Source organism: Phytophthora cinnamomi (genome assembly GCF_018691715.1).
Source record: "Phytophthora cinnamomi strain GKB4 chromosome Unknown Contig17, whole genome shotgun sequence".
Taxonomy (NCBI): domain Eukaryota; phylum Oomycota; class Peronosporomycetes; order Peronosporales; family Peronosporaceae; genus Phytophthora; species Phytophthora cinnamomi.
This window is the reverse complement of record NW_027150950.1, coordinates 866514-882922: the sequence shown is the minus strand read 5'-3', so window position 1 is coordinate 882922 and position 16409 is coordinate 866514. Positions and strand designations below refer to the sequence as shown.

General features: G+C 57.5%; 5 protein-coding genes across 5 annotated transcripts; 3 read left to right on the top strand and 2 right to left on the bottom strand.

Moving 5' to 3' along the window:
* Window positions 1–1162: 1162 nt before the first annotated feature.
* IUM83_04718 (FT-interacting protein 1-like) lies at window positions 1163–2394 on the top strand (the record flags this gene model as incomplete). The annotated part of the gene is made up of 2 exons (XM_067928815.1): window positions 1163–1523; window positions 1598–2394. The coding sequence occupies 2 exons, from the start codon at window positions 1163–1165 to the stop codon at window positions 2392–2394; spliced, it is 1158 nt and encodes a 385-aa protein (XP_067796197.1).
* A 613-nt stretch (window positions 2395–3007) lies between these two features.
* Window positions 3008–5191, bottom strand: IUM83_04717 (WD repeat-containing protein 16; the record flags this gene model as incomplete). The annotated part of the gene is made up of 1 exon (XM_067928814.1): window positions 3008–5191. One exon carries the CDS (start codon window positions 5189–5191, stop codon window positions 3008–3010), a length of 2184 nt encoding a protein of 727 aa, XP_067796191.1.
* Window positions 5192–6884: 1693 nt separating this feature from the next.
* On the bottom strand, window positions 6885–8331 carry IUM83_04716 (TKL protein kinase; the record flags this gene model as incomplete). Its single annotated transcript, XM_067928813.1, has 2 exons — window positions 6885–7167; window positions 7244–8331. 2 exons carry the CDS (start codon window positions 8329–8331, stop codon window positions 6885–6887), a joined length of 1371 nt encoding a protein of 456 aa, XP_067796190.1.
* Window positions 8332–11465: 3134 nt separating this feature from the next.
* Window positions 11466–12706, top strand: IUM83_04715 (dimethyladenosine transferase; the record flags this gene model as incomplete). Its single annotated transcript, XM_067928812.1, has 5 exons — window positions 11466–11959; window positions 12033–12198; window positions 12275–12403; window positions 12486–12592; window positions 12664–12706. 5 exons carry the CDS (start codon window positions 11466–11468, stop codon window positions 12704–12706), a joined length of 939 nt encoding a protein of 312 aa, XP_067796193.1.
* A 962-nt stretch (window positions 12707–13668) lies between these two features.
* Window positions 13669–16286, top strand: IUM83_04714 (Kinesin-like protein; the record flags this gene model as incomplete). Its single annotated transcript, XM_067928811.1, has 4 exons — window positions 13669–14454; window positions 14524–14565; window positions 14626–14745; window positions 14826–16286. 4 exons carry the CDS (start codon window positions 13669–13671, stop codon window positions 16284–16286), a joined length of 2409 nt encoding a protein of 802 aa, XP_067796192.1.
* Window positions 16287–16409: the final 123 nt, after the last annotated feature.

The window sequence follows — 16409 nt, the reverse complement described above, 5'->3', positions numbered from 1 at the left end:
ATTGACGAGGTGTGATTGCGTCGGACTGGCAATTGTAGTCGGCGACGGACCGATGGGTGTCGCGGCCCCGCGACCGAGGAGAGCTGGTAGCCAGGGTGCCGTCATCGAGCACTTCGGCGTCGTGGAGGGCAAGCGGCGGCAGGGCTATGCCTGGCGGTTCCTCCGCGCCGTGGTCGAAGTGAGAGTTGTTGCCGTCTAAGAGCACGGCGCTGGCAAGCAGGCTGATGTGTTGCGTTGCAGCCGCTCCTAGCACTTGTGAACACATTCGAAGCTCGAGGCTCAGCTCAGCAAGCGAGAGGCGCCTGTCTTGCACTCGGGAGATCAGATTTTGCCGCGACGAGCAAACAGGGCCGTCGATTTGAAGGCTGCCAAGACGGACCGCCCGCAGTCAGGCGTAGGAAGTCGTTGCTGTAAGTCAAGCAGCGTCGCAGGATTGGCGTTATGCCAGTCCGAATAATGTATCACGCGTTGAAGCGCACCCTCTTCGCCTCCTCAAGTGGACCCAAGTCCTCGCTCACTCTGCCGGCCGCGTGGTTCGCCAAGTGAGACTTCCCCCCGAGACACCCACATCGGCGCTCCAAGCAGGAATAAGATGGGCACCGCCCGATACACGGACGCAGTACGATCGATGGGCGTTTTGGTGGAGCTCCACCCGCTTCTCGCCGACTTTGAAGTTGGGCGTATGAGATCCGTGTATTTTTCTAGCCGAGATGGAGCGTGAGAGTGAAGTTTGTTTACGGAGGCGCCGGCGCCGACCTACTTTGCGCCCTTGGCAGCAGCACCGATGCAGGTACATGTTGGGGTTGGACACGCGGGAAGTTGCAGCCAGGGACATTGCTGCGCACGAAAATCTAGTCGCGCAGGATGGCTAGCGGGTAGCTAGCAGCGAGTCTTATTTGCACGGTATCCGCCAACGGCTTCAACTTGACCACGTGCAGCTACATGCACCGACAACCAGGATCGACACTCCATGCTTCAGTCGAGCCGTTGGCTGTGCGAGCAAGGCCAAGAACCTGCGGTCTGCGACGTTGAAGTGGTCGTCTCGCCTGCGATGTATTTAAGCCAATCGTGACGCGCGTGCGTAGAACTTCAAACTCGACTTCGATCCTGCCTGATCCCGCGCCAGTCGAGGGAGAAGCGCCGCCAGATCCGCTCGAGCTATATGGCCCGCAAGTCCAAGCGCCAGCAGCCACCGCAGCAGCAGCCCGACCCGACCCCCGCTGCGGCCGAAGCCTCCTCCGACTCCTCCAGCAGCTCCAGCTCCGACTCCGCCCCCGAGGTCGCCGCGCCGCCAGCCGCCGACCTGCCCGCGCCCGTCGCGCCCAAGCCCGCGTCGCCGCCCAAGCCGACGCCCAAGCAGCCGAGTCCCAAGAAGGAGCCGGCGCCCCTCCCGCCCAGCCCCAAAGCCACCCGCGAAGCGGCCGCCGACCCCCTCGACGCCATGAACGGGACCATCCACGTCAAGGTGCTGAGCGCCCGCAACCTGCCCACGATGGACTTCGGCAGGCGCCAGGACCCCTTCGGTGAGTTGCTGCGACGCGTAGCTGCAGCTACAGCTGAGAACTCTTCGCACTAATTGTTGTTGTTGCAATCGCAGTGCTGGTGCAGCTGGACGACTCGCTCCCCAAGGTCTGGGCCGCCACGGACCCGGCCTTCCAGGGCGGCACCAACCCGGAGTGGACGGAGCTCTCGAACAACGAGCTGGAGCTCTTCTACGACGCCAGTCAGCACGAGAAGGGGGCCGCACTCACCTTCGAGGTGTACTCGGACGAGTCCGGGGACGAGCTCATTGGCACCGGCCACGTCGACGTCAGTAAGGTCGTGCAGACGCAGAACGCGGAGCCGACGGAGTACCCGATCCGTCTCAAAGCCAACCGCGGCGAGGTGCTCGTGCACGTGTGGTTCGGACCGCCCGTGCGCAAGGCCTTCCGCGCGGCGGGACGCGCCTCCAAGCTGCTGGACGCGCGCGACGCCTTCGTCGGGATGCTGTGCTCATTGTCGTCGGGTGCCTGTGGCGCCGTGTCGGGGTACTTCCAGCTGCCCACGGACTTCGCCAAGAAGCACCGCAAGCTGAGCGTGGCTCTGGCTGCCGTGCTAGGCATCATGTCCGCCGGAGCGCTCACTGTGTTCCTGGCCATCGCTGTGCCCACGATGCTGGTGGCCTTCTTCACGTTCCCGTTCTGGATCATCCCGTTCCTGGCTACGTCGTTCTTCACGGCGCCGCTGTGGATCCCCATCCTGTTGCTGGTGGGTCTGTTCCTGCTGTTCGTCGCCACGTTCGTCTTCGGCCTCGGGGTCACCTCCCGTCCCGTGCGTCGCAAAGGTGCTTTCATCTCCAACAAGATCAAGCACTCGGACGTCGGCAAGCGCGTGGTCTATGAGAAGACGCAGTAAGTGTCGGCCCAACTTTCCACGCCATGCATCACGAAGACTGCTGCTGCGACCTTCGCCTTTTCCAGTGTAGTGTAGCGTGAGGCCATTCATCTATGAGGCATGCGAGTGCATGCATGCCAGTCTCCAAAACAAAAACACTTTCCAATCAATGGGGTTGCTGGATTGATTGCTTTGGAACGTCACGCTAACATGTAGGCTATTGTAGCTTGGCTGGCTTCTCTATGGACGAGTGCATGCTCATAATGGTGTGCGCTCTTCGTGCCCGAGCCGATCGCTGCTCCCTGCTGCTATTCCCTATCGTATAACTTATCAATAATAATGTAGAAAAAAATGGTCGACGTCGGCTTGGTCGGCGTCGCGGTCTTGGTCATGAATCTTGGCAATATTTCTGGAGATGATAATGTCTCGTGCTTGAGTCGGGTGTTTGGTGATGGCGATTGCATGTTTGTCTTGATGGGTGCAAGGAGCACCTCGTCTTCTGGCATTTTTCTTGGGCGTCATTGGGGTAGGGAGAGCATTAGGTAGGGAGAGGCAGCAGAACGGGAACTAGCTCAGCGCAGTGGTCAGACGGCGTTTGGTTTGTCCACGTGATCAGCCAGTCAGGCCGCAACGCTTACTGCGCGTGCACAACTGTCTTGCGATGGGCCGGGCCACGGGTGCTCGCATTCTTCTTGCTGCTCTGCTGGCGCTGCATCTTCTCGAACTCCGTCATGACGTGCTCAAGCTGGGTCTGACGGAGGCTCACCTGATCCTCCAAGTGCATGACCTGCTTCTCCTTGTTCTCCAAGAACTCAATGAGGTCGCGCATCTTGCCCTGCTTTTCCTTCAGCGATGCCACCAGGTGGTCGTTCTCACCTTGAATGCGCGACATATTCACGTTTGCCTCAGTCAGGCGCGAAGACATCGACTTGAACTTCGTCTTCAGCAACAGCGCCTCGCGCGCCTTCTTCGCCACTCGGGCTTCCAGGCCGCTCACTTCACGCTCCATGGACATCAGAGCGGCCTTCAGTTCGTCAATCATTTCCTGCTTCTCGGCAACACTCTTGAACAGAAACATGTCCATGTCGAGGTGGAGGTCGTTGGCGAGCGTAGCCACGGTCTCACCCGAAGACACCGAGGCCTCCAGTTGTTGCACGACTTTCTTGGCGATCTCGTCAACGAGTTTCTGCTTCGTCGACAGCTGGAAGTTCAGACGGCAGATTTCGCGGTCCTTCTCAATAACTGTGCTTCTGAGCCTCGCGACCTCCGAATCAGGGGTGGCGTCGCAGCCAGTGGGCAACTCAGCACCGTTCTCAAGAAACTTGGCGATCTGCTGGTCCCTCTCTTCAAGATCATGCTGAAGGCTTGACACCAGTTTCGCGTTGCTCTCTAGCTCACTCTGGAAGGCCGCTTCGGCTTCGCGGCGGTAGCCCTCCTGCATACTAATTGCCTCCTCGCTCAAGGCAAGGCGCTTCTTCAGCTCCTCTACGGTTTTGTCCGTGGCTACAGACTGCGAACCCATAAGTCGGACATTCTCCGTCTTGATCTTAAGGTTCTCGTGGATCAACTCATCCACGTGGGCACGGAGTTCGTTGATGAATTGTTCATCCTCGCAGCATTGCACAGCTCCGTTTTGCTGCTCCTTCAAGTGATACTCAACCAGCTTGGCTACGCGAGCCTGGTTCACTGGGTCAATCAACCACTTGAAGTTCTCGTTGTGCTCCATGATGCCGTACAGCACCTCCATGACGACTTCCGTCGAACTGGTCGCAACGGGCTGCTTCATGGCTGCCACACGCGAGGACGACTCGGCGGTCGGTTCTCCCTCTTCTGCAGAATAGTATTCTTCATTGCCAATTTCAGAGTGAAGCTCGTGGACGTTAAGCCGCGAGTCGGGAGTGTGGGTCGAGCTTTGTTGGGCCACCACTCTCGACACTAGGGTCTGCTGCTCCACATCATCTGCGATGCTGCGGAACGGCATGGACTCGTCACCGCTTTCATCGTCCGACGGACTCCAGTCCATCGATTCAAAGGACGGTGTGCGGTCTGAGGCCGAGCGGGTGTAGCGCCGCATCCTCTCAGGTGAAACGGCGTACTCATCGTACATGTCGTCGTAGTACGACGCCATCGTGGACGTCGACGAGGCCGACAGGTCCACCGTGTTCGGGGAGGCCGCGCGATCCATCTGCTTGTAGGGCGAGGCGGCGCGCACAGCGCGCGGGGTCTTGAGCTGCGGGGACACGGAGCGGCGCATGTGGCTGTACTGGTACGTCTTGAGCGGGTTCACCATGACCGCCTCCTCGCTCACCTCGACGGCCGCGGCCACGGTCGTGGGGGTCGTGGGTCGGTAGTAGGCGACCGCGTCCGTGGGGTCCATGGCGCCGGCCTTCTTGCTGCTCTGCAGGGACGAGATCCACTCCCCCATGGACTCTCTCTTGGGCTTGTGCTGGCGCTCAATGGACGGGAAGAGGCACGAGACGCTCAGGTCGTGGCTGTAGTCGAGCGGGTCCATCTTGCGGCTGTGGCCCTTGGCGTCCGCGTCGAGCGAGAGCTTCCGGCGCTTGGGGACGCCCTCGGCGGCCTCGGCGCGCAGCTGCTCCTTGAGCTTCTTGGCCGTCTTGCTGCCGCTGTGGGGCGGCGCCTTGTGCTGCTGGGCCTTCTGGAGCTTCTTCTGCTGCTTGCGCAGCCGCGCGATCTGGCGGCCGTGCGTCTCCAGCGCGTCCACGAGCTCGCCGTCCTTGAGCACGTTCCGGTCCTGCTTGCAGGCGCCGCTGAGCGCGGCCACCAGCCGCAGCAGCTCGGCGCGCTTGGCGTCCATGGCGCGTGTCGGGAAGTGGGTGCGTCTCCGAGAGCGTCGAGGAAGGCGGGCAGGCAGACGCGGATCAGTCCACCCAGCAGTAGTCAGCAGCTGAGGCTGTGCCCCTCCTCCCTCTCGACGTTTCGGGAAGTGGGCCAAGGCAGAGAGGCCCTCTCTCGCACGACGGGCGGTTCCGCCGAGACGCGCACCCAAGTGTCTCTGCGGCGGCGACGGCGGCGCTGCACTGAAGGCCAGACGCGACTCTGGGCCACGCAGGACTTCTCCCCCCTGCGCTGCGCTGCCGAGCGAGACCGCGTCTGCTCGGGAGGAAGAAAGGGATACTGAACCTCCTGCCATCAATTCAGCGCCGCCCCACAGGATTCCAACTTGATCCTGCTGGTATTGTCGGGAAGATGGGGACACTTAAAATGAAATCACATCATATTATACGGGTATATTAGACAAGGATTGGAGATCGTATCCAATTCAGTCCCAGAGGTTACGCGATTAGAAGTGGCATGGATTTAGAGGGCCCATGTGCAACTTTTTGTAAAGACGCGCGTGACACAACGCGACGGTTCGAATTAACGCGGACTAACGCGCTCAGTACTTTACTTTTGCTACCAGCGTGGAAGTCCGTGCGGACTGCCAGTGTAAATGCTGCCGCTTGCACCCGCCCTTACGTAAGCCTACAGATTGCTGTTCAAGCCGTGCATGCTGTGGCCGATGTATAGCGACGATTGCGTGAGACACGAGACGGCCGTTGATGCCGCGCTAGGAAAAGCACACGAAGAATTCCGCTCCAACTACGTGCGAAGTGGCGTGAACTCGTCAATGTTACAGTTACTACATGTAACTTTGCCACTGCATGCCACAGTGAATCAATCGTGTTTGAGCACAGAGTTTTGCTGTTGCGGCTACTGCGCCGACGACATGTCGCTTTTAAGCGAAGAGATGCCACCTCAAGTTTACGTGGATGCATTGGCGTGTGCTTGAAACAGCTGATTCCAGGTTAATTCGTACTGGATCACGGTATCTCGTGCAGCCGATCCGCCAAGACACACTGCTGTTCTGCAGGGCAAGGCGCGCCAAGACGATAAGGCCACCATCAGCCCCATTTGCACGGGAACTCGCCGCGAAGCGTGCATATACATTAGATCCGCGTGCCGTTGGCTTGCGCCAAGAGCTGCCCCGCGATGCAGCTTGCATTGCTTCCGCAGAGCAATACCATCCCGTGATAGCCGTCTGCCCACCGCGCTGTCCACTGCAACTGGATAGCTCGCTCGGAAGTGCTACGCGCTGCATGGCAGGACAGGATAGGAAGGTGGCTGCACTCGAGCCAAGCCTTGATTCCGCCGACCGCTTCGGTGCGCTCAGCTGAACCAAATCAGCCTTTGGGTGGGGGAGACCGCGGGACCAAATCCTGTCGCGAGCTCATTTATTCGACGCGGAATCAGCCAGCGGCTTTCCTCGCTGTGGGGCTCAAGTAGGAGCATTTTCGAGTCCACCATGCAATGTTTTGAAGTGATCGAGGTGTGCATACTGTGCATTGAGTTTGTACACGCACTACATCTAAATAATAATTGCCGGCGCTCAATGGCGCCTTCCGTTCCGACCTTGAGCGCCATCCTGCGCGTTTCTCGGCGGCGGTTTTCGTGTTTGTTCTTCGTACCAATGGCGTGGTTCATGTCTTGCCTAACGGACTCGGCCGCCGCTACTGGTGGGCGACGTACTGCTCGAAGGTGCGCACGAGCTCCGAGAAGGACGGGCGCAGGCTGGGCTCGCGCATCCAGCAGGACCGGATGAGCCGCGCGAAGAAGCGCGGGCACGAGCGCGGAATCGGCGGACGCAGGTCGTGGTTGAGCACGCCCAGCGCCACCTGGATCTGCGTCATGCCGTCGTACGGGCACTGGCCCGTGAAGATCTCCCACACCACCATGCCGAACGAGAACACGTCCGCCTTCTCCGTGTACTTGCGGTTGCCGAGCACCTCGGGGCTGCAGCACAAAGCAAACAAGACAGGTCAGCGCCCCTTCAAGATCTACACAAGAGGTCCAGTCGAAAGTCACGTACGCCATCCACTGCACGGTGCCGCAGTTGCCGGTCATGGTCTGGATCTGCGCCTTGACGCGCGAGAGCCCAAAGTCCGAGATCTTGATGGAGAAGTCGCGTTCCACGAGCAGGTTGGGGCTCTTCATGTCCCGGTGCAGGATCGGCAGCTCGAAGTGATGCAAGTAGCTCATGCCTCGTGCCGTGTCCAACACAAAGCGGGCGCGCATCTCGTCTGTGAGCTGTCGCCGTCTTGTGCGAAGCACTGCCCAGAGCGATCCCTGCTCCACGAGCTCGATCACCAGTGCTCGGTTCTCGGGGGCCAGGCAGGCCCCGAGCAGCATGCAGATGTTCGGGTGGTGCAGGAAGCTCATGATCTTGACCTCGGTCTCGAACTCCCGCACGACGTCGGCGCTCAGGTTCTGGCGGATCAGCACCTTGACGGCCACGTCGCGGTCCTTCCACGAGGCCTTGAACACCTTGCCGAACGCGCCTTCGCCGATCACGCGGCCGATGACCACGTCGGCCATGTCGACGTTCTGGTGGGGCTTGAGGAACTGGCTGTTGTCCTTGCCAGAATCCGAGTCGCTGAGCGCCGACGACTCCGATTCTGGCTCCTCCCTCGTCATGATGACGTTCGTCTGGCGGCGGCGCTGGGTCGAGGCCTTGTTCGGGTCGAACCAGTCCGACAGGTACAGCGGGATTCCCGCCTGCCGGGCGCCCTCCAGCCTCATGGAGCTGTTGCTGCCCTCGTCAGCCATGCAGGACATGGGCGCGTCGCTGTCGACGCCCACGGGGCTCCTGTCCAGGCCGCGCGGACTGTCGTAGTAGCCGCCGCCCTCCTGGCCGAGTTGGCGGGCCAGCGCGGCCATGGCGGCGTCCGCCTCGGCGTGGCGCTGCTTCTGCTTGAGGTTCTTCCGGCCGGGGCGGCGCTGCATGAGCGGCGTGTCGATGTCGGCCGCCAGCTCGGCGGGCCGCAGCTGCGTGGGCGAGTGCGCCTTGCCGTGGACGTAGTCGAGCTCCATCTTGTGCGTGCGGATGGGCGAGCCGCACAGGCGGAAGAAGCCGCGGCGGTCGCCGAGGCTGCCGCGCCGTCTGGACGCCGACGCCATCGAGAGCTGGTGCTGAGGAGCTTAGCTGGGCTTTTGCGTGCGGCTCGCGGCGCAGGAAGCGAAGTGAGCTGTTCGCCGCGCTTGCATTTTTTGGTCCGCGTGATCTCCTGAACCGAAACGGCGCGCGGTTCCACGCCTCGAGTAGGTTGCCGTCCGTTACCGAAAAAATCTGATATCGGCGAGCAAGTCGCTAGCAAATCAAATAGTACTTCATGCCATAGTACTATCTATATATTACTACAAGCCGATAGAGGTTTTACTGCATAAAAACCTGCGTCATGGGTAATAGTGACAAGTTAAACGGACACTTTACGTTTATGCATTCATAGGTGGGCAACTACTGCGAGGAGTACCTCAGTAGTAGTGTTGCTTAGTACAATATCCAGGGGATTGGCTTTAAGCCTTAAAATAAGATCAACGCAACAAGAAATAACAGCGAATGTATTCATCCTGTGCCCACATAACTACTAACGTTATAATCACGAAAGTAGCTTATATAAATGGTATTACTGGTGACATAGAACAGACACCTTGATGTTACCTAAAATCCGTCATGCCGCCCTCAGTCACACGCAGCATAAGCCACAGGATCCACCCACCAGTGGTGTTGGGTGAAATCACAGACTGAAGGGTGTAAACATCGTACATCGGCAGCCTGCTTTTACATCATTTTGAACTAGAACTGTTAAAAATATACCGTGCTCTCAGTCTGGTGCACTACACATCGCAGAATATTTCATAGCATACGGATACGTTAAAAGCGGTTTAGCTGGGCATACCTCTTCTTAAAAATTGAATATTAGATGACTAGTCGCTTAGTACCACGATGGATAGTACAATAGTACTATGTGATTGGAGGTGCAAGTTTACATTGGTATCCTGGTATTACCGTGCTGTTTTTCTCACGTCTCCGCTAAGTGGCGCGACCCGAGTAGGTTGCGCTCAGATCAACTTCAACGTCGGTCGAATTCGAGTACCAACCCCGGGCATATGGATCGCGCCCCCAGCTGCGTTGGAACAACATGCGGCGCGCAGCAGAAGGCGCTGCTCGCTGCAGTCTTCGTCAAACGGCGTTGTCTGGCTGCGCGGCGCCGGGGCCATTCGTCACTTGATTTCACGTCGCGCCGGCCCCGTTCGTGGCCAAGGTCGCCGCTGGGTGCTGCGCGTATGGAGGCGACAGCGCTGGCTTCGCACCGACCCGCGCAGTCAAGCGCTTGCATCCATAGCGCGGCACCATCTCGGGCGGAAAATTGGGCGCGGCTCGAATCTCACATGGGGCTAGCGCCGAGTAGCCAGCTGGCCGGCGAAGGCTCCACTCGTGCCCATCAGGACGAGGCAGTCATTCCTGTCTGCCTCTGCGTTCGATTTCGATGAGGGTGAACGCGGAGAATGGCCGGCAGAGCGCTTCCTGAACTACTCGCGGCGACATAAGTCCATCCTGGCGGCGTGGGTGCCTTCAACTCGCCGACATATAGGCAGGCAGAAGGCTCGCGCGGAGACTCCGATCGTCGCTTTATAGTGAAATTCATTCGCGTTCTACAGATAAACAAGGTGCGAGGTGGTGGCTCGTTTGGTTCGGCCGCGTTCTCGGGGCACAGCGGCTGTTAGCAACTTCCCGCCAGCTGTAGTTGAGCCGAGTCAGCACCATGTCGATCACCAAGTATGGCCAGCACACGCAGCCCAGCGCAGCACCGGGTTTTTGTCAAATTCTGAGCACTCAATCCCAAACGCGCTGCATGCGTCGAGTTCCTTTCAGTGCTGGGGCATCGACGCGATGCATCCCGCGAGAAGCTACTCGCCATTTGTTTTATTTTTTCTCACGCCTTGCCTGGATAGCCGAAGTTGCGACCATGGTCAAGTTGAAGCCGTTGAAGTTGCCGTGAGGCCATCTCAGATCTACGTCTACTTCGGCCGGCGTCGTCACTTTGCTCTACGGATACCGTGCAAATAAGACTTGCTGCTAGCTACCCGCTAGCTACCCTGCGCGACTAGATTTTCGTGCGCAGCAATGTCCCTGGCTGCTACTTCCCACGTGTCCAACCCCAACATGTACCTGCATCGGTGCGGCGCAAAGTAGGTCGGCGCCGGCGCCTCCGTAAACAAACTTCACTCTCACGCTCCATCTCGGCTAGAAAAATACACGGATCTCATACGCCCAACTTCAAAGTCGGCGAGAAGCGGGTGGAGCTCCACCAAAACGCCCATCGATCGTACTGCGTCCGTGTATCGGGCGGTGCCCATCTTATTCCTGCTTGGAGCGCCGATGTGGGTGTCTCGGGGGGAAGTCTCACTTGGCGAACCACGCGGCCGGCAGAGTGAGCGAGGACTTGGGTCCACTTGAGGAGGCGAAGAGGGTGCGCTTCAACGCGTGATACATTATTCGGACTGGCATAACGCCAATCCTGCGACGCTGCTTGACTTACAGCAACGACTTCCTACGCCTGACTGCGGGCGGTCCGTCTTGGCAGCCTTCAAATCGACGGCCCTGTTTGCTCCGAGTGCAAGACAGGCGCCTCTCGCTTGCTGAGCTGAGCCTCGAGCTTCGAATGTGTTCACAAGTGCTAGGAGCGGCTGCAACGCAAGACATCAGCCTGCTTGCCAGCGCCGTGCTCTTAGACGACAGCAACTCTCACTTCGACCACGGCGCGGAGGAACCGCCAGGTGTAGCCCTGCCGCCGCTTGCCCTCCACGACGCCGAAGTGCTCGATGACGGCACCCTGGCTACCAGCTCTCCTCGGTCGCGGGGCCGCGACACCCATCGGTCCGTCGCCGACTACAATTGCCAGTCCGACGCAATCACACCTCGTCAATGATAGCAACCTCTGCCACCGCGGCAGTCTTGAGACAATAAGGGCCGCAGGAGACCGCGACTTGAGGTCGGCCGGCAGCACTATTTGCAGGAAGATGTAAAATGATCATCACTCCAAGTTGAAGGTGTCGTCTGGCTCGCATTTAATTGGCTGAAATCGCTGTCCGACGACTGCTCTTATACCCACCTCATGGTTTCCTTTACAGGGATGTCGTCGGATGGCCACCAGCAATCTGTGACGTGGAGTCAAGGCCATCAAGCGCAAGCACCAACTCGCGCGCTCTTCCTCCCGACGCCTCTGTAGCCCCTCTATTCTCTGTGCGCCATGCCCAAGGACAAGAAGAAGCGCGCACGCAACGTGGGCACGGCCTCGGCCGCGCAGAACGCGCTGGGCCGCACGCTGGCCACGCCCAACACGAACCTGGGCCAGCACTTCCTCAAGAACCCCATGATCGTGACGCAGATCGTGGCCAAGGCGGCCATCCGCGGCACGGACGTGTGCCTGGAGGTGGGACCCGGTACCGGTAACCTGACGGTGAAGCTGCTGGAGCAGGCCAAGCGCGTGGTGGCCGTGGAGTTCGACCCGCGCATGGTGGCGGAGCTGCAGAAGCGCATCCAGCACACGGAGCACATCAACCACCTGCAGATCATCCACGGCGACGTCATGCGCGTGCAGCTGCCCTTCTTCGACGTGTGCGTCGCCAACCTGCCGTACCAGATCTCGTCGCCCTTCGTGTTCAAGCTGCTGGCGCACCGCCCCATGTTCCGCTGCGCCGTCGTCATGTTCCAGGAGGAGTTCGCCAAGCGCCTCAGCGCCAAGTGCGTTGCAGATTAGTATTTTGCTTGCTCTTATTGTAATTTATAGGGCTGACAGGCATGGTGGATTTGGCAGGCCTGGTGACGAGCTGTACTGCCGCTTGTCGGTGAATACGCAGCTGCTGGCCAAGGTGGATCAGCTGCTGAAGGTCGGACGCAACAACTTCCGTCCGCCGCCCAAGGTCGAGTCGCGCGTGGTGCGCATCGAGCCGCGCAACCCGCCGCCGCCGGTGAACTTTACGGTGCGTTGGGTTTTGTGAGATGTGTCGTAGTTGGAAAAGGTGAAGTGCTGACGTGATTCATTTTGTGCATTGGCAGGAATGGGATGGCATGATTAAGATCATCTTCAACCGTAAGAACAAGACGCTCCACTCGTGCTTTGTCACCAAGTCGGTCCTGAAAATCTTGGAGGAGAACTACAAGACCTACTGCTCATTGAACAACGAGGTGCGAGGACGCAAGACTTGGACATGCAAGTTTGAGTTTTATTAAATGTCGTGTTTTTTTTTCTTTTGCGTTTTGACTCCAGCTTCCAGAAGGAGACATTGATATGAAGAAGAAGGTGGAAGAGGTGTTGGCTTTCGAGAAGTTTGGAGAGAAGCGCGGTGCCAAGATGGACCAGGACGACTTCTTGCTGTACGTTTGCAATTTCATTTGATGGAATTTGGACTTGTCTCTAATCTGTTTTACTTTTCGTGCACCTTTAGGCTGCTGGAGAGGTTCAACGCCAACAAAATCCACTTCTCGTAGACCTGCTGTCGACGTCTGGCTTGCCGTGCAGGTTCCAACAGTCTTGCCATCGCACCGATTGCCTTGCCCATCTCGGTTTGGCCGTCATACTCACATGAGGTTCCCTCGCTTATATCGGTATATAGATTTTCACTGTTTGCTTGCCCCTCATGTCACCCGTGTCCGTCCGTTATCGCTGTCCATCCCATGTCTGAAAGAGACCCATAGGTGAAGGCGCACATGAATTATTGACATTTTTGGCTTGTGCTTCAATATGTGTCGTGAAAATAGACGCGAAACCACAGCAAGACACTTCCCAGGCCTCGTTCTCGATGTTCTCCTGCCGCCCACACCAGGAGTTTCTACTTCGGACAAAGTGCACAGCCTGGCAGACAAAGGCACACGCGTGGAAATTGCTTTTTTCTTCGTGAGAAATGGAGCGCGATCGCGAACGCGGTAGTCGCGACAGCGATCGAGGGTATGACGAGTACGGGTATGAACGCGGTCACCGTGACAGCGATCGAGTTCGATCAAAAGACCGAGAACGCGAGCGCGATTGGGATGAGCGCAGCACTACGAGTAGCACCAGCAGCAGCCGCGATCGAGATCGCGAGAGACGCCGCGATAAGGACAGCAATCGTGATCGAGATAGAGACCGTGAGTGGGATGAGCGCAGCACTACAAGCAACACCAGCAGCAGCCGTGATCGAGATCGCTCTGAGAGACGCCGCGACAAGGACAGCAGTCGCGACCGCGATAGAGACCGCGATTACGATCGCCACCGTGCCCGCGATCGTCGTGACCGAGATCGAGACTACGACTATGATCGGGATCGTGACTATGATAGACGCGACTATTCCTCGCGCTACAGCAGCTCATCGTTTTCTCGTCCAGCGACGTATGATCCACGCCTCGCGCAACGAACGCAGCAGCGAAGCCGACGAGGAGATGGCGATGAAGACGATGATCGCTACGAAGACGTAATGCGCAGAAAGCAACTGCAGGACGAGTTGGGCCTCTCTGATGAAGAAGAGCTTCCACCTGATACTGCGAACGGAGGAGGTTCTTCGCGTAGTAACAACTCAGCCGGTGGCGATAACGAGTCGAAAACGCGCATCCGAGAACTCCAACGAGAACTAAAAGAAGCACATAACGCGGAGCAAAAAGCTCAGGAGTCCCTCAGCAAGCTGCAGCTTCTTAGCAAGTCTCAAACTGCCATCCTTAAGACCTCCATGAGCAAGAGGATCCAGCAGAAGGAGGCATTGGTCGAGGATATGACCAACGTGATCAAGGAGCTTGAACGCAAGCTCACCGAAGCTGGCGTGATGTTTGATGCGTACAATGTACCTGAGTCAGCCAGAGTGTCCTCGGGACGACTGAATGCTGTTGGAGCAGCGTCAGAAAACGACGGCGAGGCCGAAATCAATGCGATGAAGACCGAGATGGAGCGTCTGATTGAGGAGAACAGCGCACTCAAGAAAGAGAAGGCTGCTGCTACGACGGTAAGCAGCACGGACTCGAAATCATCTCCACCGACAGACGCGTCGTCGGATAATACCGTCAGCAAGGCTGTTCTTGACAGTGTGGAGGCGGAGAAACGCCAATTGATGCGCCAACTAAAGGAGATGCAACAACAACTGGTCGCACTGAATTCTGCGGCGCCACCACCACCAGTTCCAGCACCAACACTAGCCTCCCCATCGGTACCTGATAGTGCCTCGACCCCTGCGGCATCGAACTTGGAGGAAATTCAGGAGCTGAAGAGCAAGGTACGCGTGAAGGACTCTGTTGGAGTGTTTGATATTTTTCTTGACGTTTACTCTGGGATTGTCTTGTAGCTTTCTACCGCCGAGTCATTGCACAAGAACGCTCAGAAAACGGTATGATGACATTAAAACGTTGTTGAATTCTTCACCTTACATTGAAATATTGTTCTGTAGATCCAGAAACTTGAGAAGGAGCTGTCTACTGCTGTAGCGGTAGCATCTCGTGCAACCTCTACCCCGGAGCCCGGCAGCGGGCCAGCTCAAGGACCTACCAAGCTTGAAGCAGAGCTTCAGGTACATATACGTGTCTCTGCCGTGAACTACTGATCTTGGTCGCACACGCGAGGCTGACATCAACGTTTATGCCACTACAGTCCCAAGTTCGTGATTTGGAGGCACGTCTTGCTGAGCTCCTAACGCAACTGGAGCAACAGAAACGTGATAGCCAAGCCAAGGAAGCCACTGCTGATGAGCGTTATGCTAAGCTCAAGGCTACTGCCGAGGGTGAGCTCAACAAGATTAAAGAGCAGGCCAAGAAGGCCATCTTGGAACTGAAACGAAAGTTGGAGGTAGCTTCCAAGGGTCAACAGCGCAAGCAAGCTGCTATCACCGGCATGAGCACGCAGTTGCGTGCCCAGCGCACTGACATTGCGGCGTTGAAGTCGCAGGTGACAGCGCAGCAACAGCAGGTTCCTGTCTTGGCTAAGCAGCTCACGGAGAAGATCATTCAGCGCGTTCAGAAGCAAGCCGATGCCATGGCTGGTGTTGTGGACAATTACAAGCGTGAGATGAAGGAGCGCAAACGCTTGTTTAATCTCGTGCAAGAGCTCAAGGGTAACATTCGTGTGCTTTGCCGCGTGCGTCCGATTTCGAAATCGGAGGTTGCTCAGGGCAGCAAAATGATCTGCAAGTTTACACCCGAAGAGATCACACTAACCGGTGAGAAGGGAAAGGTTAAGACTTGGGAATTTGATCACGTCTTCGATATGGGCTCGGCACAAGACCAACTCTTTTCGGAGGTGAAGCCCCTCGTCACGAGTATTCTTGATGGCTACAGCGTGTGCATTTTCGCGTACGGCCAGACTGGTTCAGGAAAGACGTTCACCATGTCGGGACCTCCAGAGAATCCGGGTATTAACACGCGCTCACTGCAGGAGCTCTTTGAGCGGAAGTCTGAGCGCATGAAAGAATACCAGGACGAGATCACTGTCAGCGTCATGGAAATTTACAACGAGCAAATTCGTGATTTGCTGGCCCAAGACGCTGCAAACACAAATCTCCAGGTTCGCCAGGGCCCCACAGGCAACTTCGTTCCGGGTCTTACGGTGGTTCCAGTGCAAACCTTGGACGAAGTCTTTGAACTCATCAAGCGCGGCAACAAGAATCGCAGCACCCATGCCACAGACATGAACGAGCATAGTAGTCGAAGTCACTCGATCCTCTCGATTCAGCTCAAGAGCCTCAACATCGTCACGAATGTCGTCGCTAGTGGCAAGCTGTTCCTTGTCGATCTTGCTGGTTCTGAGCGACTCTCGAAAACAGGAGCTGAAGGCCAGCGGCTCACGGAGGCGAAGAACATCAACAAGTCATTGTCGGCCCTTGGCGATGTCATTGCAGCGCGGGCGAGTAAGCAGAAGCACGTGCCATACAGAAACTCGTCACTAACGTACCTCCTCCAAGATGCGCTGGGAGGAGATTCGAAGACACTCATGGTGGCCTGCGCTAGTCCGGTGGACTACAACAGCGAAGAAACTTTCTGCACGCTTAACTTTGCTGCCAGAACCCGCAGCGTTGAAATGGGCAAGGCCACCAAGAATGTTGCACAGGCTACTTAACTCGTTAAGACTGTCGGACGGTTTACTATGTGCCAATCGGGCTTCCTGCAAATCTAATCTGCGAACCAATATCCACTTCTTGATTGCATTCGCAGTGTAGCACTACTGGTCATCATTCACATA